Source organism: Zeus faber, assembly GCF_960531495.2.
Source record: "Zeus faber genome assembly, chromosome: 18".
In the NCBI taxonomy this organism is placed as follows: Eukaryota; Metazoa; Chordata; class Actinopteri; order Zeiformes; family Zeidae; genus Zeus; species Zeus faber.
The window spans coordinates 18,281,913-18,305,788 of record NC_137210.1 but is presented as its reverse complement, the minus strand read 5'-3'; the positions used below and the strand labels follow the sequence as shown (position 1 = coordinate 18,305,788).

The 23,876-nt window shown below is 42.1% G+C and overlaps 1 protein-coding gene across 2 annotated transcripts in view; it reads left to right on the top strand.

Annotated features, from left to right (window-relative positions):
• Positions 1-23,876, top strand: part of LOC307244027 (plakophilin-4-like) — an 89,235-nt gene that overhangs the window by 1,496 nt on the left and 63,863 nt on the right. For both annotated transcript variants that reach the window (XM_080019002.1, XM_080019001.1), the window contains exon 2: positions 17,333-17,466. In XM_080019002.1, coding sequence (XP_079875128.1) covers positions 17,338-17,466 — 129 coding nt within the window. In that variant the 5' untranslated portion in view covers positions 17,333-17,337. The remainder of the gene's footprint in view (positions 1-17,332; positions 17,467-23,876) is intronic.

Genomic DNA, 23,876 nt, shown 5'->3' with positions numbered 1-23,876 from the left:
GTGGGGCTGTTTGACATCCACCGAAAACCATCTACGTATCTCAACCGGAACCCACAGCCCTAATTAATCTCCAGTTAATCTTTTAATTGCTCCATTACGAAAGGGATCTTTAAATGCACTGTTACTTTTTAATGCCGTTGTTAATAACTGCAACCACCAGAGGAAAGTCTACTTTTTAATCTTCACGGGGTGTCATTATTTGGGGACAAACCTTGACGAGGCCTTCAATTATTTCCGTGTCATGCCACGTTCATTTTTTTTAATATTCTTGCCTGTGTGGTATTTCACTACTCGTAAACTGCCAAAATAAAGTCCATTACATACGTTTTATAATGGTATGCAGGTGGGGTTGTCTGCTTACCTCGATGACGTGACAATAATGCGGGTTAATCTAATTTCAGCCAACATACTGTCAGTGGTTTCAAAAAAAAATAAAAATGCATCTGGTAAATCGGATTATGGCATGAATACCTTCACTTGCCTTCTTATGGTCTCCTGCATCCTTACACACACACACACACACACACGTGCGCCCGCACGCACACGCAGACACACACCCACACCAGCTCAGTGTTTTAGTTTGCCCTCCTCGTGATCCACATTACCAGACGCACTCACACAGCTGACTTCCATTGAGGCAATTCAGTGAACTCACAAATTCAAACTCGATATTAACCCTGTCTTGTAGTTTGGGCAGTTTGTGTGCTGCAACAAGACTCAGGCGAGGTTATGTTTTCGAAAATCAAGCATGCATGCAACAGTATTGCTGCAAATGAATAGCAGTGACACACCCCTTAATTAAACATTTGTTTCATGGGTATTCATGGCACAATCAAGGCCGTATTGTGTTAATAAAAATCAACCTCCTTTCCTTCTTTTTGGATGTTTGTTCAATTTGTCTGACCATGTGTTCTCCCCGTGGAGTATTCTAGTTAACAGGAACAGACATTTCAATAGTTCAGCATTCCCTTTTTTTTTTTTTAGTAGACTATCTTCTCCCAATTCTGTCCAGCCACAGACACATAAGGCCTTATTCTGAGGCTTATATGTTTAAATGGGAATTTACAATTGTTGTAGTAACAGTGAGAAACAGGAAGCAAATATATCAACGAAAATTCTTGACTGGGTAGTAGCATATTTGAACCCTTGGGAGAATGAGGTACAGTATGTCACAAAAATGCTTTTTTTTTGTCCTTTCTAATATGTTTTGGCATTATATATTTAGGCTAAACATTAACGATCATGTAGTGAGCCTCACGTTTCTGGTAATAATCATGTACTTTCTTAATAAAAAGATGCAGGAGGAGCTATTAAGTAGCTCTGGACTTCTTTGAGACCTTTTTTTTTTTTTTTCGGTTGAGTCTCAGTTACTGTGGTATGGCCTCATTGCAGGATAATAATAGCATGTAGCAGGCGTCACCCAGGGAGGAGCATTTATTTATCCTTTAACTTGAATATTCTTCTTTTTCCATAAAATTCTGTCAATTTTTTTTCCATCGCGCATTTAATGTCGTGGCCCAAAGAGAGCTGGTATTGCCCTTCGATCCAAAACCACCAGGTAGTACAGTAGAGGAATTCTATTGAGTGTGTAATATATGTCATGAATATACAAATTTTCCTGAGGGGACTTTTCTTACTTTTCTTTCCTCTCATATGAAAATCGAATTCAAAAACTCTGGACCCATGTGTGCACTGCGGACGGCCTTGCAAAAGGCCTTGTGTAGTTAAGGCTTGCATGTCAGCTCGGTGTTCATTGCTGATCCTACTCGATATGTAGATAAATTCCTGAAAGAGCTCCAGATTTCATGCTTTGGTTGGCTCCTGGACAACTGAAGATAATAAAGAATACAAAGCATGTCAGCGCTTTCAGAGATTAGGTGCACAATAGATTTTTGTCCAGTGAAATAGCCCTCCATAGTCCTGACATGCTGAGTCTGAAAAGACAGCCTGTGTCCGGAGTCTGCTGTGTGGACATCACCAGTGAATGGGGAAAGGTCTTTCTTTTTTTTTTTTCACCGTGAGTTGCTCCAGATGTGGCTTAGCTGTCGGAGTCTTCCTGCGTGCGCGTTATTTGCATAATCTAGACCCGTCTGCCTGGATTTTTACCTCAGCAAGGGCACACAGTACACTTGCGATTATTTCCGAGTGCTTGTTACTGCATCACCCGAGGTGAAAGCTATCTAGTTACTGACGGTAAAAGGAGAGGGTGGCGATTGTTTCAAGCGGAACGTACGACCTAAAAAACATTGTCTCCTAAAGTTTCAGCTCCAACAGTGAAAACATGACGCGACCCAGACAGCACTTAATAATGGACGATTGTTCAACCTGACATCAGTCTGTTGAGAAAAATGGTCCCCTGCCCGGAATGAGCAAGTCTTGGTGAAAATCTCCCCCAATTTTCCTCTTTGTTCCTTTTCTCAAACCTGACATAATCCTCATGCCAAATCGCTGTCCTTCAAAACGAGGCCGCTTTTGCCGTATAGGCACAGACGTACTCTGTGGTGGAGATATCGCACTCGTGGGATTATACGTCACCCTTAAGTGGCGTGCGCATCTCGCTCGGCTGATGGATTCAGTCAAAAGGTGACGGCGTCTCTCCGCCCAGGCCCCTGTGTTCTAGCAACACCTCAGGCAGATGTCTTTAGGTTAAGCCTGCTCCCAGACGGCAACGGAAATCTGAGTCGACCTGCGGGATCTCCCCCCTACACCTGCCTCCATGGAAGCCTGTCAAGTGTAGAGCGTTCGGTCTTAAATGTCAAGACATTTAAAAGCCCAGTGTGAAATAAGAATGGCTGAGACCATTGAAAACAAATAAATATAGTTCTGGTACATGACATTCAAATAGCCCTTTGCAGATGCTGATGTCATGCATGCAATTGAAAGATACTTATTAGTTTGTGATATCGGAAATATTTTCTTTTTTTCTCTCCATAAGCCTCGCAGCAGAATGAATTTCCTTGCAGCCTGGGGGAAACTGAGGGCAGATTGCGACACCCTAAAGGAATCAGGCTGTTCTCCAGAAAGAAAAGAATATTGACTCCAAATGGTTCTCTCTCCGTGTAATGTATGAAAAGCCTTTATATTAGTTTGGCTTAAAGGGATACTAAAATTTTTGGGAGAATTATTGTTTTGGCTCAGTTTTTAAGATTAATACAGTACCAGTTTCATCCCGGTGTATGTAATAATGTAATATTCACTGTAGCCAGAGAACAGGAATGACTGGTGCCTCAAATACTGTATATTTCTGACTGTGGCTGCGTTAAAATCATAAAGACACAAAAGAAACCTTTTTAAATAACGTATTTGAGAGTCTGGGAGGTGCATTTTCCTCATTTCACACAAGCAGGGCTACTTTTGTTCCCCCTGCAGCCTTGCATTGAGCCAACACCGTTAACATGCAGCCTATTATTGTCGCAATACTGGACACACAGACTTGAAATTGGTGTTGGTCTCCCTGTCTGAATTTCGGTAAAATATGCAAAAGAATGTATTCCGCCAAAAAACTGAAGTAACCCTTCAACTACGACTGCTATGCTGTATATTATCAAGCCTCTCCCCAGAGTAAGAGTTCATTTCACTCATATGGTTGGAGGAAGAACTGTTTGTGGCAGCACATCCATAGCAGTATTATTTCCATGTGCTGTAACCTGTCCTGCACATTGCCCATAACATACCCAAAATTTCAAGACATTCTCTCCGAGGTGCTTAGGCGTCTTTGAGAGATATCGTAATGTAGTTTAAAAAACGGAAACAATTACTCATTCTCAACGTAGGAGATACAAATCTGTTTTAGTTTTACTTGAGATAAAGAACTCTCATTATTTATTTTTTTCCGCAGATTGGTTATGAAAAAAACTATCTGAATATCGGGGTAGCTTCTAGCTCTGGTATGGTGAATGCAATGACAACCTATACTTTGTGGTCTCCTGCGCATTGAGGGTATAAATTCTGGCCGAAGGAAACTATACGTACAGTACCGCTGCAGAGCCGTGAATTCAGGAATGCCCTTCATGAATCATCACAGAGTACTACAAAGGGGAGTTTTTTTTTAATTTTTTATATATATAATCTGTTGGCTAAGGCTTTGATTTATCTTTTTCAATTATACACCTTTGATTGATTGTCTTTACTATACAACGGCCAAGCGTTCTACCTATTTCCTATTGCAATTATTTTTTTCCATTTGTGATCATACATATATGCCACCATTTTGGAGGGATTTCTTTCAGACTGAATGAGTGGACATTTGGATGTCCATCACCATGCATAATGACCTCACCACAGGTTGTTTCAATGCCACCCTGTGTTGGTTGGACGGTTTGACATTTTCTTGAGGAAATAATTTCCCTCCGTCCTTATCCTGGGTGGTGAAGGGAAGGGGTTTTGATCATATGCCATATTAACATCCTTCTTTTGACTGGAGCGGCTCCCTCGTTTCCTTTTCAATTCTGTACTAGATTAATAGCAATTTCGCAGTTATACTCGATACTCTGTTGCGGTGACAGTTATCGCCGGCTAGAGGAAATTGTTTTCCCCCCATCCGCCTTTGACCCTCAGAATCTGGAATTCTAGAAATTGAATCATTCCCAGTAACTATTCTATTTTATATATGCCAAATCAGCAGAAATCTGCAGATTTTCAACTCCTTTTGATGTGCGGCATTTTAAGGAGCGGTTCTGTAATCGCTTTAATTGTACCCACTCCACTGCATGGAATGTTGAGTGACGTTGAAGTGGTTTGAGACAGCGGTAAGATTCTGTTCTGTGCAACACTAACGGCGGTAAATGGAAACTGAGAATGAACTCACGCTGACTTAGTGATTCACACGCGGCAATGAAGGCTCATCGGTTCATCATTGTTCTTAAGCCTTGCGCCTTCTAACTGCTGGCGTTTTAGCAGTGACCATCAAGTAGTTTTAACACGCACTAGTTGTTTTTTTGAGAAGCTGTGGATATGAGTTCCTGTTTTTTGATGTTCAAGGAAAACTCCTGCATTTCTTCGACGTAAACCCTTATTTTTTCCATAATTGGGAGTCAACCGTGTGATTGCATCGGCCTTTTAGATTGATCCCAGTCATTCTCTCAATACTGGATCAATGTAAAAGATTCTGATGCCAATCACTTAGATTGACTCCCACTCCCAGTGATCGAAAAATAAGGTTATGGTTTGAGTTTTCCTTTTAAGTTGAGGATTGAAGATAGGGTGTCAAGGCCAAAGCTGCTTCCTTTTGCCTAACTGAAATGACTCCACCTGTCGTAGCTATGTGTTGAAATACTCCCACATCATCTCCACGTCTTCCAGCAGCGGCCTAACTAGGTATTAATGGGGGATAATTGCGGCGGTGGGTCTTGGCCTTCAGAGTGCAAATAACACCGTACATGTACTTTAAGTGAGCCCTAAGTACGTCTAAATTACGCTGTGGCTTAGACTCAGTTCCATTCTGGGAGGAATTGACTCCATGCAGAGCAGCAAGGCTCTGAAAGGAAGCTTTTCACACAGTTATCAGTAGCAGCCTCGCCATACAAACGCATGCGTGGCTGTGAGTCCTTTGGTGACCCCTGCCTGTCTACTCTGAGACGGAGAGTATTTAGTAAGTAGTGGTAATGCTGCTTATTCATCTCTCTCTTCTTCCTACTCTTTGGTGACACAATGGCGAACGTAGTTTCCTTACTATGCTTTTACCAGAGTAAGGGAACTACAGTACATTCACCGTTTGAAGGTAAAAAATATTCACAGTTTGAAGGTTAAAACCACTGCATTGACGAATCCAAATGCTTTTTATTTTATATTCTTGAACCGTCCATTGAGCTCTCTCAATAATGTCTTCCAAGGCCAGGAGCCGGAGAGCCCAGTATTTTGTAATTACTGTATATGCTTTTCTTTGTTTTGTTTTTTTTGTTTTTTTTTAATTGGAAAGCTGAATGTTTTGTCATCTGCTCTTATTTTGACAGAAAAACGCAGCTTTATGCTCGGCTCATATTAAAATCATCCTTATCCTTACTCAAGCTTTTTTACAATATTTTCATTTAACTATAAAGGCTATACAGCAAAAACATGTGAAGAAGTGTGACCATGTTATGTGGCTTTGTGTGGCCTGAGTTACTACGTTCTATCTTTGTGGCTGACCTTTCGAGGATAATGCTTTGGAAAGCATTGCTTTTCATGCTTCTCTGCTCATCTATTGGACATTTTCTAAATGAACAATGCAGATAAACCAAACAGGGAATTTATTTTTCATAAACGGGTGAGCCATGGTCTATTGACTTAAATGCTAAGGAATGATGCAATTGTCTTTTATTGACTATCCCATTGCTGTGCACTTGCCTTTAACCAATATTTGTTTTTTGTTTTGTTAATTAGGGGTCCAGCCCCTAAGAGGCGGGAGCACTATTGCTTTTGTTAATAAAAAAATTGACGTAGCGCATGCACAAGGCGACGGAGTAAACAGATCACATGAGTCAAGAATCCAAACCATACCAAGATACGGTCAAGCACAGATGTATTCACGATTGGCAAAAAATTAAGTTTAAGTAATACCAAAAGACAATTGCATTAAACAAAGCGCAGTGTATGAAACGTCATAAATATATACGCTTCTGAGAACAACCGGCGCGCACCAGAGTAAGTTCTACAAAATAAAAACCCAATGACATCACTGTCAGAATTCCAGAGATATCAATGTATACAAAATTCCTGAATTATAATTACTGATAATGATAACCCTAAGCAATTACATAATACAAGGAAAATGTATTTATTGTGTATGTGTTTTGTCATATTTTCATTCTTTTTGTGTTTTTGGTGTAGCCCACTACATACAATTCATTTAATTATATATCCTCAATTGAAGTCAGTTAAAGCACTTAGCTGCTGCCTGCAGCTATATTTAGTTTTGTTTTTTTACAACGCAATGTTCGGAAAATGATCACAATATGACAATATTATTAGTTACTAAGTTATAACTGAAAGGTTTACATGGTATCTCTCAGGGGTGACTACCCGCATGCGGCCTGTTGCTTTCACCCAATGAATAGTAACTATGTTTAACTATGGCACAATATTACGACCGCCAAAATCCAAGAATAGGATATTAAATCGATACGTCACCCAGCGCTGTTTTGGAAAGATTGATATCAGTCATAGGTGTTGTAATTTAAATGAAATATGACAGTGTACTGACGTGGATGTTAGAACAGGGACCCCTGAGGCTTGTGCTGTCAGTGTTGTGATAGTGCAACATGTCTTCTTATCATGGATGGGACTACAGGGAACATGACTGACTGGCACAGCCCTCCAGGGCTGGCAGTCAGCACTCACCGCTCAGCTGCCAATACTAATGACACAAGACAAATGGATGTGGAAAAGACGAATGTAATGGAGAGGCCGCGACCATATTATTGAGAATAGTTGTTGCAAATAATATATATTGGAAAAGCGCATGACCATTCAATCACAACATTCAGTCACAAAAAACATTCCCAGCAGGTATACATACAGACATACAGACAGACATACATACATACATACATTTTATATATATATATATATATATATATATATATATGCATTCCCAACTTGGTTCTTTTGCACAGCCTTTGGAATTTGCCCTTTTCTCATTTCACTGCATCGTACTTCTATGACTGCAGGTCACACTCAACGAATGTGAAAATTGTGGATCAAAATACAGCCTACGTTTGACTTTCTTTGACACCCTTTGTCACCCTCTTAATGTTTAAGTACCTCCAGAAATTCCCTGTTTAAAATAGGAAAAAAGACCGCTAATCAAGGTTTCTAACCTCCTTGGCATTCAGATTGAGCGTTAGCTCAGCGACGGTTTGTTTGTTTCAGTCGGTATGAGAGGACGCACCGCAGAGGCCGTTCTCTTCACACGATCACCCTTTCAACCCTTTCATTGCTGGAGACAGGATGGTGCCGGTTGGTGTTCCAATTGTAATGCTAATCAGTCTCTCAAATCATATTCAATAACCCTTTCTGATGATCCTGGTATTTCTTTGGAGTCCCTCTGAATAGAGTGTCCCTTATTGTCTACATGTGGCATGAATGCCCCACAGTTTTATCTGCAGTGGGGGAGAAATGAAAGGCAGCACTTGCAGTACAGAAACAGAAAGGAGCTCAGCAATATTGATTACCTGATTTTTAGGGGTCCAACTCAGAATCCTGCTGTTATTGGTAGGATTTTTTATATATATCTTTTTGGGGCTAAAAGTGTCTGGAACGCGACAACTGCAGTACGCACAAACATGGTTGAGATCTCATTAGAATCCGGGACGTTTCGGACGTCTTGTCGCTGCGTTTGGTGAATATCGCGATGTACATTTGGAGCAGAAATTAGTGAAAAACTGTTGTAGTTTTACTGGAAGCACGTTGGCGCAATTTGATTAGTTTCAGGAGCGGGGTGCTTCGCGACATCATCATCCAAAGTTGAGTCCAAGCTTCGTCTCTCGGAAGTCATTCGCAAGCTACTTGCGCCTTGTGGACTGCATAGCGTTTGCTGCACGTAGACAGACAACTTGAGCCGATGCTGTGTTTAAGGAAACTGTAACTTGTGCTAATGACACAAGAGGAACATTCAGTGACCTAAGCCCATAGTAATTGGAAAAAACACTTGAGGATTTTGATACTTGATTTAAAGTAAACATGTCTTTATTAATACACAATTTATTTCCAAAACATGAAATCTACATTAAAAAAAAAAAAAAAAAAAAAAAAAGATAGCAGGATCCCTCCGCCCCAACCTCTCAGTGGACAAGGCAGACTCGGTTTTCCTCAGTGCGACCCAACCAAATCCCATTGCCAGGCAGTAAAGAAGTAATGGACAGAACATCCATCCTTAGGGGTTAGTCACACTCGTGTGGGAAAGAAGACCAAACAAATCCCGGAAACCTTGAAAAATGTTATGAAACAATGAGTGAAAAAAACTATGCTGCATTCAAGGTGAACTCAGAAAATTGTAACTCGTGCTGCGTTTCACAGAACCCGGAAAGCTGTAATGCATGCCTAACACGACTAAACTAGACCCGGTGTATTGCTGCCTGCAGCTATATTTAATTTTAATTTTGGTATACAAATATATATATATTTTTTTACAAGTTTTTAATAATATATATTACTTTCCTTGTCAAGATGCATTTTGTTGTTGCTGTTTTCTGTCTGTTTTTCTTGTAGAAATGAGCTTGTTGTACTCTACTTTCTGGTGGTTGGTTATAGCATTAACATAATTCCTACCCACAAAGCTTTATTGGCATAGTCGTCCTGTTTGTATTGTAAACGTATGCAGAAAGGCATTAGGGTTGTTAATCATATGTCTCCAACTTTATCCGACAGGATGATGCACACTTGCCCAGTCCTAGCTCCGAATCTATCGGATGGATCCAATGCATCCAATCAGAATAATTTCTTTCCTCCTTTGTCACAAGCTGTAACATGCGGTGACATGCGGAAAGAGCTGCCGTGACTGGTGGGCTACTCGTTCTCATTAGCTGGAGTAGTGTTCTGGGGAAGGGTGAATGCTGCGGGTGAATGATCACTCCAGGAAGTTCTTCATGAAATCTAGGTCCTCGGCTTTCACGTCAGCAGAGTGTAAACACGGGTTGGATTATTTGGTCTGCAGTCATCTCCCCCTTGTCCTCCACAGGCAAACATTGCTGGGGTGTGTGTGTGTATGTGAGAGAGAACATTTTCGACCATTCTTCAATTAACCCATTTATTGTTTTAGTTTAGGGTGCGAAAATAGGACAGTTTGAGACCTTTGCTCTCAGTCTACCAATTTTTTCTACGCTTTTTTTATCACTTTCTACGATGGCAGAACAAGAGGCTCTATTTTTTTCCCTCATGATTGTTATTGATTTTGTGTGTGTGTGTGTGTGTGTGTGTGTGTGTGTGTGTGTGTGTGTGTGTGTGTGTGTGTGTGTGTGTGTGTGTGTGTGTGTGTGTGTGTGTGTGTGTGTGTGTGTGTGTGCGCGCCAACCCCGGACTGGAGACATGCCTTCGCTGTTGGGCGTGTCAAACTGTGTAAAGTGTTTTCAGCTGTCGAGAGCACCCGAAAGTCAAACGTTTAGGCATCTAATAATAGCCTTTTGTGTTTTTCTGTTAGCAAATCCATCATGTAAAACACACACGCGCACACACACACACACACACACACTAGGATGCACACATCAATAAGCATTCCCCTCCAAATAATTCTTCCTGTGAGCTATCTACCTAAAAGCCAGGTAAAGGAGGCTTGGAGGGACAAGTTGTTGACCGTAGCAACATTGTTCCAACCCATTGGCATCCTTGTGATATTCCCTGCAATATGGTTAAGAACAGTTGTTTTTGTGTCACACCGATTCCTGAATCCAGCTCAAAGCAATTATTGTTTACTAATAACTGTCAATTTAGTTTGTAGAATAGCTCGTGGAAAAGGGGAATTTGAAAGAAGCAATTGAGCATTATCAGTCCCAGGGGGAGCTTGCAGCTGGTGCTGGGAGCTTAGTGATACTGGAACTCTCCCTGCAAAGCCTCTGTTTACCACAGGAACCTGCTCAGGCATTCTAGGTAGCAAAGGCATTGATCAGTTTGCTGTGATGGAAGTTAATTATGATCCTCATTTGACGCGTTCACATTCAGTCGTTTCAGATGATTTGGAGGGAGCGCTCTGTAGACAGATCTTTTACATAAACCAGGGCTATCAAACGACATGCCCGGGGGCCACATCCCGCCTGCGAGACAATTTAATGTGACCCGGCTACATGGTGATAATATATTGATAAATCTGGCTCGCAAATATTTTTTCCAAAACGCAACGCTCAATCAATCCACACAAATGTACTTCATGTTTTCAAAATATGCAACACAATTAAATAGATCATAAGAGAGCTATTTCTAACAGGATTACAAGGCAATTCACTAATGTGCAGGAGACAATAAAAACAGGGTGATTTTTCCTTGCAATTCAACCCCCCCCCCCCCCCCCCCCCCCCCTAGAAGAAGATAACTTGGCCAGTGGCCCCCAGGTAATTTCAGTTTCAGACCAGTCACAGCTAAACTTTCTCTGGAAACAGGCAGTACTAGTAGAGTTAAAGAGAGGTTTTTTGGGGTTTTTTTGCAATGAAATACAGCATCGATACACACACTTCTTAGATGATTTGATTTAGGGCCGTTTTGACCCATACCTCTTGATTATTTACTGATATGCTTATGCACAGCAAGATATTTACACACAAGATATATTTGAAAAACAATAATTATATTTGGGTATTATGACCATACAGTGTTTGAAAACAGCTGATTGTCAACAGTTTTTGAAGTCCAGGAATTGGCATTACTTTATTTTAATCCAGCCTTAAAGACAACATTTAACTATATCATGACTACATAGTCTCACATCACAGTATAAATATTATATCAATATATCGCCCAGCCCTAATTTGAGTACAGTTAAATTATTATTAATCTTTGCCTTATCTGTAAAAAATTACAGAATATGGGATATGAATAGTTCCAGAATCAAAGCTATATGTACTGAAAGGTAAAATCATAACTGAGAGGTCATTCTCAGCTGTAACAAAGTGGCCTTCCTTAATTTTTCTTGAGCAAGATACTGAAGCTTTACCTGTGCAATGTGTTTGAACGTTCTCACCAAAATAATGGTACAAATATAAGCCAGTTTGTATTTGTGCCATTTCCCCTTCCTTTCATCTGGCCACGTCAGCGTAATCAGAATTTGAACTGCAGCTCCGCTGAGACATTCTGCCTCTGAAATCCAGGCTAATGTATAATTATTTCCCGGCTCAGAATTATTTTATCCCCGCCATTTGTCTTTGTTAAATGCCTATCACATGGTTAATTTAGTTGTCACTCAACATTTCAAAAGCCTTTTTTGCTGCAGTCGTTCTCTCGCTGGTTGAGCGATAATATGTATTTTGACAGCATAAGGTTGGGTGAGTATATACTCGGTTTACTCTCCTTACAGAGAATTTATGCAATATCGTGTCTTCATAACTCTTGGTGCAGGTGGCTGTCAGAGGGAACATAGAAAGGTTGATTCATGCTTGAAAAGGAAGGAAACTTGTTAAAATCTAGACCAATCCTCTCACGCGACCTTGCCTTAGAGCAGACATTCTTAACCTTGGGGTTGCGACCCCTCATGTTCTTAATATGCATAAGACCATGAGGTCGTGGGACATTTGCAAGAATGATATATTGATATTTAGTTGGTATATTTAGAAAAATAAATGCTTAAACCGGTTTGAAATATTTCACGTCTATATAATTAGTTTGGAGCTCGCTCTATGACAGAATACATGTATTATAAGATATAATACTGAAATTCATATTAAACAATTGCTTTGCATGCAATGTCCAACATTTTACTATATTTTTACTAATAATGTGCTACCATTTTGAAAGTAAAGTAAGAAAGATTATTATTTAGCCTCAATCTGTAACACATACAATTTGTGATCATGGTCCCAAAACAATAATAATAAAAGGAAAAAAACAAGAACATCTGTCACATACGTTTGTTTCCCTAATTGCTGTTTTCACGAGAATTTTGCGACCCAACACTGGAACTACACCAGGCACGTTGGGGCAGCGTGCAGGGCGCAGTGCCGTAAGTGCACGTTTCCTATTGAATCCATGTTAATCCACTTTTCGTGCTACAGTGCCCGCGTCAGTCTCCATTTTTGAGCGATAGGTCTATTTTTTTCCAACTGTGCGTAGCCCGCAAGCCTTTTCCATAGAAACACGACATAAAGCTACGATAAATGTTTTTGTAAAGACTGCATTCAACTGAAATGTGTTTCATATGAGCCCACATTGTACCAGAGACCCAGAGCTTCTGTTGGGTGTGCTTATTGATCAAGACCCGTTTTAAATACAAAGAAGAAACAAAGTGTTAAAAGTAGAAGTAATGCAACACAGTACAAACATAGCCCACTGACCAATTTCAACAATTACACTTTGGAACCCACATTTAAATTATATTATATATGAGATATTAATGGCAGACGACTATAAAAAAAAAAAAGGTTTTATACCTTTAACCTGGATAACTGCAAGACTTTGTTTAACTTGAAGTTGATGCGTGGTTGGAGATCATACAACATATTGTGAGACAGTCCAAACAAGACCAACATGGTGTTATGTCACTTTTAGACAACTAAAAAGCAGAAATCACAAAGATTTTTCTTTTTTCTTCACACAATAACGAATAAAAGCTGTGGCAGTATTTAAAACATAAAATTAATGATCAAACTATGTGTTAAAAAATATTTAAATCACTGTTCTTTCCTCTGTTTTGAAGTGTCCCAGACACCAACGTCTCTGAGACACTTAACCAGCCGGTGTAGAAAAGCCTGCTCCGCTCCGCACCCCTACCCTGTGCCAGTGTGCCTGGTGTAGTTACAGCGTAATGGGCCAAAAAAGGGTCATGGGCCAATAAAGGTTGAGAATGCTTGCTTTAGAGCCTGCTGGGTATTTTAGGTTTGACACAACGGGGCCTATCAAATCACGCCTCCCTATTTTATCTTTACTAAAAAGCAACACAAAGTGAGTCGGATTTGGGCGCGAGGAAGTCAGGGAAAGCCTTGTATGAGACATCCCTCGTCGGTTGCATAAGAAGCTTAGAGGAGTGGCTGGTATCTCAGGTCACTAGGTCAGACCATGTGATCCGCCAGATTCAGGGTGGGGTCAAGCTGAGCCCTTTTCTTGGCAGTGCTGAGGATTTTTAATGGTGTGCATTCGGCTTTAACTTTCCAGTCAAAGCCGCTTGGGCTAAGCAGACAGATGGGTAACTGAAAGTGATCCTCCTGTTATTCTGTTGCTGCATCTTGGACCCCCTGGCACTCCAAGGTTAAGAAGAGAATGATAAAACCATTATCATGACTGAATTGTTGAATCCCCGTAGCACAGATGTGGGGTAGTTCACATATACACATCCGACTGAAATAACTTTTCTCGCTCTTCCCTTTGCTCAAAGATACGGTCGTTCTGTGCTAATGAATGGATTTTTTTTTTTCTGCCTAGTCAGGACAAATGGGGTCCACGCTAGCAGAGGTCCATCTCATCGTTTGAACTGCAATGAGCTCATCTTGAGTCACGTGAACCACCTTTTAGGGTCTTTTGCCATTAACTTTAATGACAGCCTCAAAGGCTGCACTGATTGCCCTGGCCTGCTTTGCATCTCAGGTAGCTGTTTTTCCTCAGCCGGCTTTGAACACACCAGACTTTAAATTGTCAAAAGGTTTGAAGTAAGGAAGCTTTTACCCACAATACATTTCAGGGGGTGTTTTTTTTCCCCTCTTCTTCATTTGAAGGAAAACAAGCAGTGCTAATCTTGAAGAACCAGTTCAGTCGCGTGCCTTTTCTGGTGGAGGATCATGTAATGCTCTTTTTGTCTATGCACCTTAGATTCTAGTTGTTAGAAACCAATAAGCCAAGCAAGCGTTGATCACTCAGGCCAATATAGGATGGGAAATTTCAGAGGTAAGACCAGAAACAAATAACAGTTCTCCTTTTGCTTAATGAAGAGCTCATATATTGATCATGTTGCTTCTGGACTTAATTGTATTTTCATAGTGTGAAGTATTTGATCCATTGTTAGAAATCCTTATTTTATTTGGTATTCCTTATTTTCCCTCTGTGGATGAATTAAGTATATGTATTTAGAAGGCAATTAAAAACAGAATGCCATGACAATGTCGAGTCTCTTGAAGGACGTGCTTCCTTTTGTGTTCTCTGAGATAGTGTATCCATCGAGAAAAGCAAAAAAGGGTTGTCAAACTGCAATGAGTTAGAAACTTCTGCCAGGCTTAAAAATGCACTTTGCCCAACTCAAGTATAATGCTGTGATTCTCTTAGACAAGAAGAGGGAGGTCTGTCAAACTGAAACTAGATCTCCAGTTTCCTGGCATTGCTCTTCTTTCACGGAAATATGTGTGCGTGCCTTTTGAGGTGCATTTGTGAATCATTTTTTTTGCTCTTTTATTCATACACTGTCTCAGCCACAGGAAAACATTATACTGAATGAGCGGCAAAGGCATTTGTGATAGCAGGCTTTGTAGAATATGACCAACATACTTGCCAATAAAATCTGATCTCCGCCACCTGATACCTGAGCTGGCACATGAACGGGGTGCACCTCAGACACCTTGAAATGCTGGTGCTACCGTGGTGACAAGATCCCAGAATACCACAGGGTCACATTTTGGTTGAACCTACCTACCACATACTTCACGACCTAACGCCACCCCCCGACCCAGCCCATACCTTTTATGTTTGCACTGTAAACTGCTACGCCCCCTCACAAACTATCAGCCAGAGTTAAACGGTAAATTTACCCGGTGTGCTGTTGTGTACTGTCAGTGTGATGGTGTGTGTATGTGTGCAATAGCAATTTTGTCGGAATGTGTAGACATGATGGGGGCTCATTTTCTTTACCTCTTTGGAGAGGTGTCATTCCGCCAAAATGACCGTGCTTCTGCACAGTATGGACTCCTGAAATAACCAGCAGGCTAGTCTAATCAATGAAAAATATTTAAATGGAGGGTTTTATAGAGGAAATAGTCAGATAGAGCACTACTGGCACTGCTTTGTAACATACTATGTAGTAATATTGAGTGCACATTGAGCAACTAATTTTCCCCCCACATTCACATGAGAGTACGTTCCTTGGGCTTTCGATAATTAATATTTTGATATCGGAGTATACACTTATTCTCTAATAACTTTTTACGTTAATTGGAAGAGAAACCTTGTAATATATATTTATTGTAATATGCTTAATTTCAACAGTAAGTCCTATACCCAGCTATATAGCCCTTGCTGTTTAGAACCGTTTTTAGCACCACTCAGAAAAAAAAAGATTGTCTATCTTCAGCACCAACAAAAATGCATGATGCCTCTACAAATATACACAATATGTCTTTAATGCCAGGCAGTGCTCACTAAAATGCCCCCCCCCCCTCACACACACACACACACACACACACACACACACACACACACACACACACACACACACACACACACACACACACGCACAGTTGATCAATCATTAATCCATGACTATGGGAAAAATACTAAGATGAATAAAACATAACAAGTGCTCAATAAGCCTACCTTACAAACCAGGTTTTGGAGGATTGTGAGTTTACAAGGTTATCTCTCCTTCTCATAGAAGTGGAACATTTACAATACCTTTTTGCATTTACCATTGATCGATAAAATGGCTGTTGCAGTGCATACAATCCTTTTTTTTTTTTTGGAATGAAGGTAGTGTAGAATCAAGTGTCGTGACAGAAAGAAATTGCTTTATCACTCCTCTGTGTCGATGCAAAACCTCGACTCTATACCCTTTGGTCTCATAAAGGAGATCATCCCTTTCAAGATGTATTTTAATCATTGAATGTACGGTATGTACAGTATATGGTATCTTCATGTGCTTAGATTTTGAGGCCACAGTCACAGTGGATCTGTCAAATCCTCAATTACCTCACATCATATTTAGCTCCTGTGTTATTACTCCACCCTGCCCATGCCTGCTGCAGCTCTGCTCTGGCAGCTAATAGCCAGCCTGTCCGGCTCAACAGGCTCCGTCTAGTACATATGGATCTGCCTTCTACTGCATTCCCTTGACACTCTCCCTGTCAACGGATATAATGAGGCCATAACTATTTGCCCCCCTTTTTTCAATTCACTCCTGTTTTGTGGTAACGAGAATGTGCGAGGACCATATCTCCTCGGCCCGGGTCGCTGGCGGTTTTCCTCTGAAGCGTGAGCCTCCGCGCTCTCAACCAAACCCTCTTCTAAAAAAAAAAAACGGACAGTATTTCTTCTCTCACATGCACGCACATGCACATATTCATGCCTGGTATTGTGAGCTGGTTTTCAGCTTGCATTAGAATCACCTCCTTTCAGGGTAGCTCAGGAGGCAATGAGCTTATGTTTACTGGATGTGTGCGTGTTTTCATTTGACATCGTTGTATTAAACACACAACATCGTTACTTAACTGGTTTGTTGCCTCAAGGCCATATGGCATTGACTTGCACTGTTATAGACATGAGACATTGACAGTCTTCTCTGGTGAATGGGCCATATGGCATGTGTGGGTGTGTGTTTACGTACTGCCGGTGGTGTGTGACCGCTAGCCTGTTCTCAGTATCCCTTGGCAGTGTGTATTAGGGAGCGGAGATGATTCATTTGCACTGTATGTTTATTTGCATGCTCTAAGAGTGGTGTGTGTTTTCTCTACAACTATTCTCAGGTGTGTGTGTGTGCGTGTGCGTGCGTGCGTGCGTGCGTGTGTGTGTGTGTGTTCCGCAGGAGGAATGCCAGCTCCTGAGCAGAGCCCAGTGAGGGAGGAAGGGCTTCTGCTGACCATCCGTGAGGGATTCACTGGACTCAACATGGAGGCCGACAACACGGCAAACAACATCCTGGCCTCTGTCAAAGAACAGGTTAACAATAAACTTCATTGTATATCATCAATATCATTATAGCAAATATCAATTGATATCATATGAATTAAATTTGTGTGGCAGCACCTTCTGTATTGAGTTGGGCTGGGTGTTGGGGATCTCATGATTCAATTTGATTTTGGTACGAAGTGTCACGATTCAATTCAATATTGATTCAATCCGATATCGATGAGATGGCTCGCGAAACGATTATTAGATATTGATATATTCACATCTTATACCTGATAAATTTATTGCTAACAACTCTTCAGTATGTCATCAGATTCTGACGTACATTAAAAAAGGGGAATTTTTCAATTTATTTGTGATTATGCTGGTAGGTCATTTAAGCGGAGCATGGGTGCATGACTTCAAAACAGAGTATCAATATCAGAATTTTCAAATCGATTCATACCATAGAAGTGGATTGTATCAGTACGCTTTTTTTTAAATTTTATTATTTTTTTACGCAGCCCGAGTATTGAACAGAGTTGTGGTATTGCAGCATTATTGGATATCAAAAGAGGTGGAACGAGAGGGCAGCGTGTGTGTACAGGACTTTATTTGTCTCGCACTGGACACAGTCGACATATTACCTTTACCTTTGACACAGAGCCAACCCGGCACAGGAATGTCCCTTATCTCAACGTGTACCGATCAGCCATATGTTTGATTTGTAGCTGACCAGTGGGCTTGAAAAAGAAGAAAATAAATATTTTAGTGTGGGTTTTTTTTTGTTTTTTTTGATCTGCGAGTATTGATTTGTAGCTATTGATTGTTTTTAGCTGGTAGTCATGTCCAGTGTCGGATTTATTCCCAATTAGGAGGGCGGTCTTGTGCAGATCAGACCCTGTACCTGGCTATGTGACTCATGCTATCTCTGCCCTATCTTTGTGATTCATTCACTTGGTATCTTCATTTCCTCCCGTGCTAGAAAGGGAGTTGGTTACCGCTTGTTTCGGATCTGACACAGATCCGGCTCTTTGTTTGCCAGCTTTTTAGCGCCTGACTTTACATGTTTAACGAAGGATTACTCAATTATAGTGAGGTTGGACCGTTTTTTTAACGCTGGAAGGCATATGATGTCTTGCAGTATTTTTTTTAGAAAACAATGTTTCAATCATCTACAATTCCGGGAATTCCTTAATTAATGTGTTTTTGATGATGTGAACTAATTGTTTCTCAATGACTTTAATTAATATGGATTAATGAAGTTACTGTATATGTACAGCCTTGTAAATAAAAACTAGTTTTAAGCTGGGTCATTTTTGAGTGGACATAGGCATTCTTGGGGGTATCAAGTCGCCTCTGTACTCTGGGGTTATAAAAAAAACCCTCGCTCTTCTTTTTCCTTTGCGGGTGACAACAAAGATAAGATAATTGTGGCCATGGCACAATTGTTTTCATTTGCAATCTCGCAGGCGTTTATAGTCGGCAAACAAGTGCTGTTTACACAAGTCAACAGGAAGGAGGCAGCACCTATTGATATCACTTCCTTCCCAAGGGGGCCTTAGCGATCGTCCGTCTCTCTCTGGCAGTCTGGCAGGAGGAGCGGGAGAGAGCGCTGCACTCGGAACGACCGGTGAGAGAAATGCCTCGGAGGGAATTCTTGTTAGAGACCGAGAGACGGCTAAGTTAAGCGTTTCGGTGATCAAGGGCTCTATGGAGGTCAGACGCTAGGCTGGTAGAATGTGCGTTGTTTCAAGCCCCCCCCTCGTCTTTTTTGCGCGAGGCGTTCCGTTGTTTGCGGAGACTCGGACCTTTCGGACGGATCCCGCTGTGGGTGTAAACACGCCGGCCTGCCCCCGGCGAGGGAGCGGTCGGGGGGGCCGAGGCTGCAGCTCGGGATGAGTGGTTGTGTGGTGAGTATTTTCTACGCTCCGACTGCCTCGCTAACTTTTTCTGTTTTTTTTTTTTTTCTCTCTCTCTCTCTCTCTCTCTCCATTCATCAGCCGCGTACCTCTGGGAACAGCTGGCTTATCCTCTTTTCTCTCTGTGACTCGCTCTCCCTCTCAGTATAACTTCTATGACTTAACGCCGTGAGTGGAGTTTGGGCTGGTCAGGGTTTGCCCAGATGCCCAAAAAAGGACACATTCACTTGGGATTCTTCCGATGCTTCCATTCATCATGTCATTTTGGGACGGTGTGTTTTTCTCCTCACTAATAAGAAGCAGCGATCTCTCCTGCTAACTTGAGGATCGGGCTCCAAAACACTGTAAACTGGGGGTTATTTAAGTCCTGCTATTACTTCATGGCATAAACCTACCATCCGGATGACACACCCTTAATGGCTTTTTACACACTGTGTTTAGTATTCTAATGTCAATGTTAGTTTTTCTGCCCATTTCCGTCTCCTCTTGGGGAGGTAGACAGGAGTTTCCATCCATGTCTTGGCTACTAAAGATTTATTTTATTAAAAAAAAAAAACCCCTCAAAAAAACAGAGGGATGGAATTAACTGTTAATCAAATATTTATTATCCAGTTCCAGTCTTCATTTATTCGACTTTTAAGTTTTGTCGATAATCTGCGCCCTGTTTTCTTTTATTTTTATTTTAGCTGTTTTCGTCAGAGGTGTAATTGAAGGGGTGGGAGGCAATAGATTGGCACTCAGCCACTTAGTGTCTGTTGTGCAGAATCAGCGATGGTGAGCCTACGCGTACATTACTTTTCGGTGCGTACTTTACACGCAGAATGTAGCGAGGCTATAGAGTGAGGGATGTTTTGTGAAGGTCGTCAGATAAAACGGTGGACATCAATGAACGCCGTTGCTCATTACCATATTTTATTTTTCCCCCGATCAGAGGGGAAGGAAATGGAAGCCGAGAGGGAGCAATGAGCTTCTTTTTTCTCCCGTTTTCTAATAATCCTTGTTTTCCTAGTGAAGAGCCTGCCGTGTTGTCAGGAGAATAGAAATGTTTGGCGGTCTGAGAACACTCGCCGATGTGCAGGGTAGATGTTTAACATGGCCGAAAGTTGCTCTGCTTCAGAGGGAGGAGGAAAAGTGGACGGAGAGGCAGGTGTGTGTGTGTGTGTGTGTGTGTGTGTGTGTGTGTGTGTGTGTGTGTGTGTGTGTGTGTGTGTGTGTGTGTGTGTGTGTGTGTGTGTGTGTGTGTGTGTGTGTGTGTGTGTGTGTGTGTCTGCCTGTCTGTGTGTCTGCCTGTCTGTGTGTGTGTCTGCCTGTCTGTCTGCGTGTGTGTCTGCCTGTCTGTCTGCGTGTGTGTCTGCCTGTCTGCGTGTGTGTCTGCCTGTGTGTGTGTGTTCGCGTGTGCGTGTGTTCGTGTTCTCTGTTCTTTTGAAATTCTTGCCCCACCTTCTAAAGTTGGCCGGGTTGTGATTTAATCGTTCTTCCGCTGGGCCTGCCGTGACCTTGTCTAGCGTTGCCTGGCCAGGGAGTAACAGGGTGGATCCATTAGAGTCAACAGCAGCTGAGTGATTCCTTATGCGAGCTGTAGTAGTTCACTTTACATTTAAAAGCTTTAAAGTGCCTATTAAAGTGACTTACCAAGAGGTGAGTTTTGAGAAAATCATTCTCTTGCTCACACTTAAACACATGGCTGCGGACGGCCACAGATGCTGAAGGCATGGAACCTGTGTCTCCGTAACCGCCATATGTAACCCAGTAATTTACAACTTGTTTGGACTGAGTCGGCTGTTTGGCTGTCTGGGTGCCATCACAGTGATGGCATGCCCATGTAGGGAGAGCGGTGTATTACCTCGTGTTCAAATTGTTTTTATCTAAGTTAAATATGACACGCATACGATCCACAAGCGCACCGCTTAACGGGACGAACACAAGCGCATGGCTGTCCTCCGCCGCGGTGCTTCGCTGAGGGGCTGGCGCAGGCCGAGCAGGCATCACTGGATATTGGGGTCAGGCCTGTTTAAAGAGCGTGCCATTGATCACTCTGCACCTCATCTCCCCCTCCCGCCACCTCTCCCTGCGGAGGGGACGGCTGAAGGAAGAGAGGGACGTTCAGATGTGTCACCTGCTTCTTCCCCTCTGAGCACCAGCTCAACATATATATATACACACACATAGACACACAAACACACACACACGCCGTATGCCTATTTTTAGTTATGTTTAGCAACAAGCAGCGGCACACTGCTGAGGCAGGTGGCGGCAGGGGGGAACCTTGGATGGGTGGACTGGTTACGAGGACCGAGCCTCCCCAAAAGCCTCACAGGCGGGGGAAAAAATGTTTGTGTCCCTGTGACCTGCACAGTACAATAGTGAGTTAAATGCTGAAATGTGCTTTTTGGGAATATGCGCGTAACCTTTGAGACATACAGTGCCGTAAACTGTGAGATGCAGAAAAGCTCGAAATGTCTAGTACACGTGTGTGTTTGTAGATTTGACCCTTTTTTAGACCCAACGTTTTGCAGCTAACAGCTGAGTGAACCTCAGGTTAAATGTCGCCTCAGGCCTCGCAAAGAAAAAGCTGAAAGAGTTCTTGTTCGAATTTGGATCAAACATTTGTCCCATTCATTTATTGTACACATTTATCACACATTTTGTAGAAACATTTACCATAGCGTCGTCATGAATTTAAGATATTGTCGTATATTGATCTGCAATTTACTGTCTTAAATGAGTGATGATGGGAAGGTGTTACAGATCTTCACACTTATTTGTGAAATCAGTGTTTCCAGTAAGACAATTGAAGGCATTTGTGATGGTACATGTTTATTTTTCTTTTGACACCGTGCCCTAGTACGTGTGCAGCTGGCCGGTAGTCACAGGGTCAGGGTCGAAAATCATTTCATCATCGAAACAGTTCACTGTGATGAGATCAGGCACCACAGACAATCAACACTTAACACAATTCAAACATTTGTTACAGGCATTTGCCAATACTGTCTATTTACAATCAGATACCCGCCATCTGATACCAGGGAAAATATCTATATTTATCCAAAAATATCCCAAATACAAAAACCATTACAAAGAGCTATATCCAACTATCCAACCAAGAAAAGATGAGAAACATGATTGTGTGTGTTTTGTACACATAGAAGGATGTTGGATGTCTCTAATGGAGGGAAAAAAAAATATTTTATGTCAGTCATAATGTTCTATTGACCTAAACTCCAAACTGCTCCATAAGAAAAGAGATTGCTGAAGGTGGTGTTAAATAGACTTGGCTTCAATGTTAGTTGTGGGGCGGGGGGTGGGGGGGAGTGGTTCTCAGATGAATAATGTTATTGTTAGTGTAGTTTATTTGGCAATGATTTTTTATTCTTCTTCTTCAAAGTATTGTCATACGATTCTGAGCCGAGCTAATACTTCTTAGCGGTCTTTCCGTCCATGGTAAACTCGATGCCGTAAGGATGTGGCTCCGGTGCATCTGGGCGGTGTTTGTGTGCTCCTCTTCCTCGCTCCGTCGTGAGGCTGTGCCCTCGGAGAGCTGCGCTGTTATTAGCTCTGCCTGGGCATGCCTATCTACACCACAGTCTCCAGCAAAAAAAAAAAAAAAAAAAGAGCCTCTCAGGCACGCCACACCGCAGCACGTCTCCAGTCACCGCCTTCTAGAAAACACCACAGTGGAATTTTCCCACTATTTTGGAGTTCATTACACATGAAAAAAGCTGTCTTCCAGCTCCGGCTTTTCCCTGGAAAACGGCGCGGGCCTCGCTCAGCCCCCGTCTCTTTGTCGGGAGCAAGACCAAACGTTGAAAGACTCCCTCTGCTGCTCTGTGTTCTCGTCGGTTGACCTTGCTTTGAGTTCTACAACTCCTGCAGCCCTTTTTAAAAAGCCGAGGAGTTGGCTGAAATTAAATGTGCTTGAGATAGCGACACGAGTCGCCTTTGACCGGTTCTGATGAGGCCAAAGTCGGTGGGAGGTTAAAAGTACAAGGTCATGGTTAAGTTCGAAGACAGCGTTTTTTTTTTTGTTTTTTTTTGTCCTAACGTCGTTCCGTGCTGTAGGCACAGCAGAAAGGTTGAAATTGCTCTGCTGTTGACGGTGTCTGTTCCAGCTCCGCAGGCAAAATAGGACTCTAATTACAATTGAGTGGTGATTTTCTGTACTCTTCTGGGTCTTATCTGCCTTTCTCTCCCCGGTGCCGCTGGTGTGACACAGGCAAGGAGAAATCTGGAGGCATAAGCATTCTGGCCTCGATTCTAGTCATAAAAATGGAAGCATGGCTCCAAGCAATTACCCTATGGAGGGAGGGAGAGAGGGAGAGAGGGAGGGAGGGAGAGAGGGAGAGAGAGAGAGAGGGAGGCTGTGAAGGTGGAAGACTAAGAGAGAGAGACTCTGTAGCGCAGTGGCAGCAGCCTGACAGTGTATGGAGACACAATGAACAGAATAGGGGGAGAGAGTGGAAGGAGGGAGAGGAGATAATCGGCTCCCAATGTGACACAATGTCAGAAGAGCGTTCACTCAGCGTTGGACCGGGCACAGCG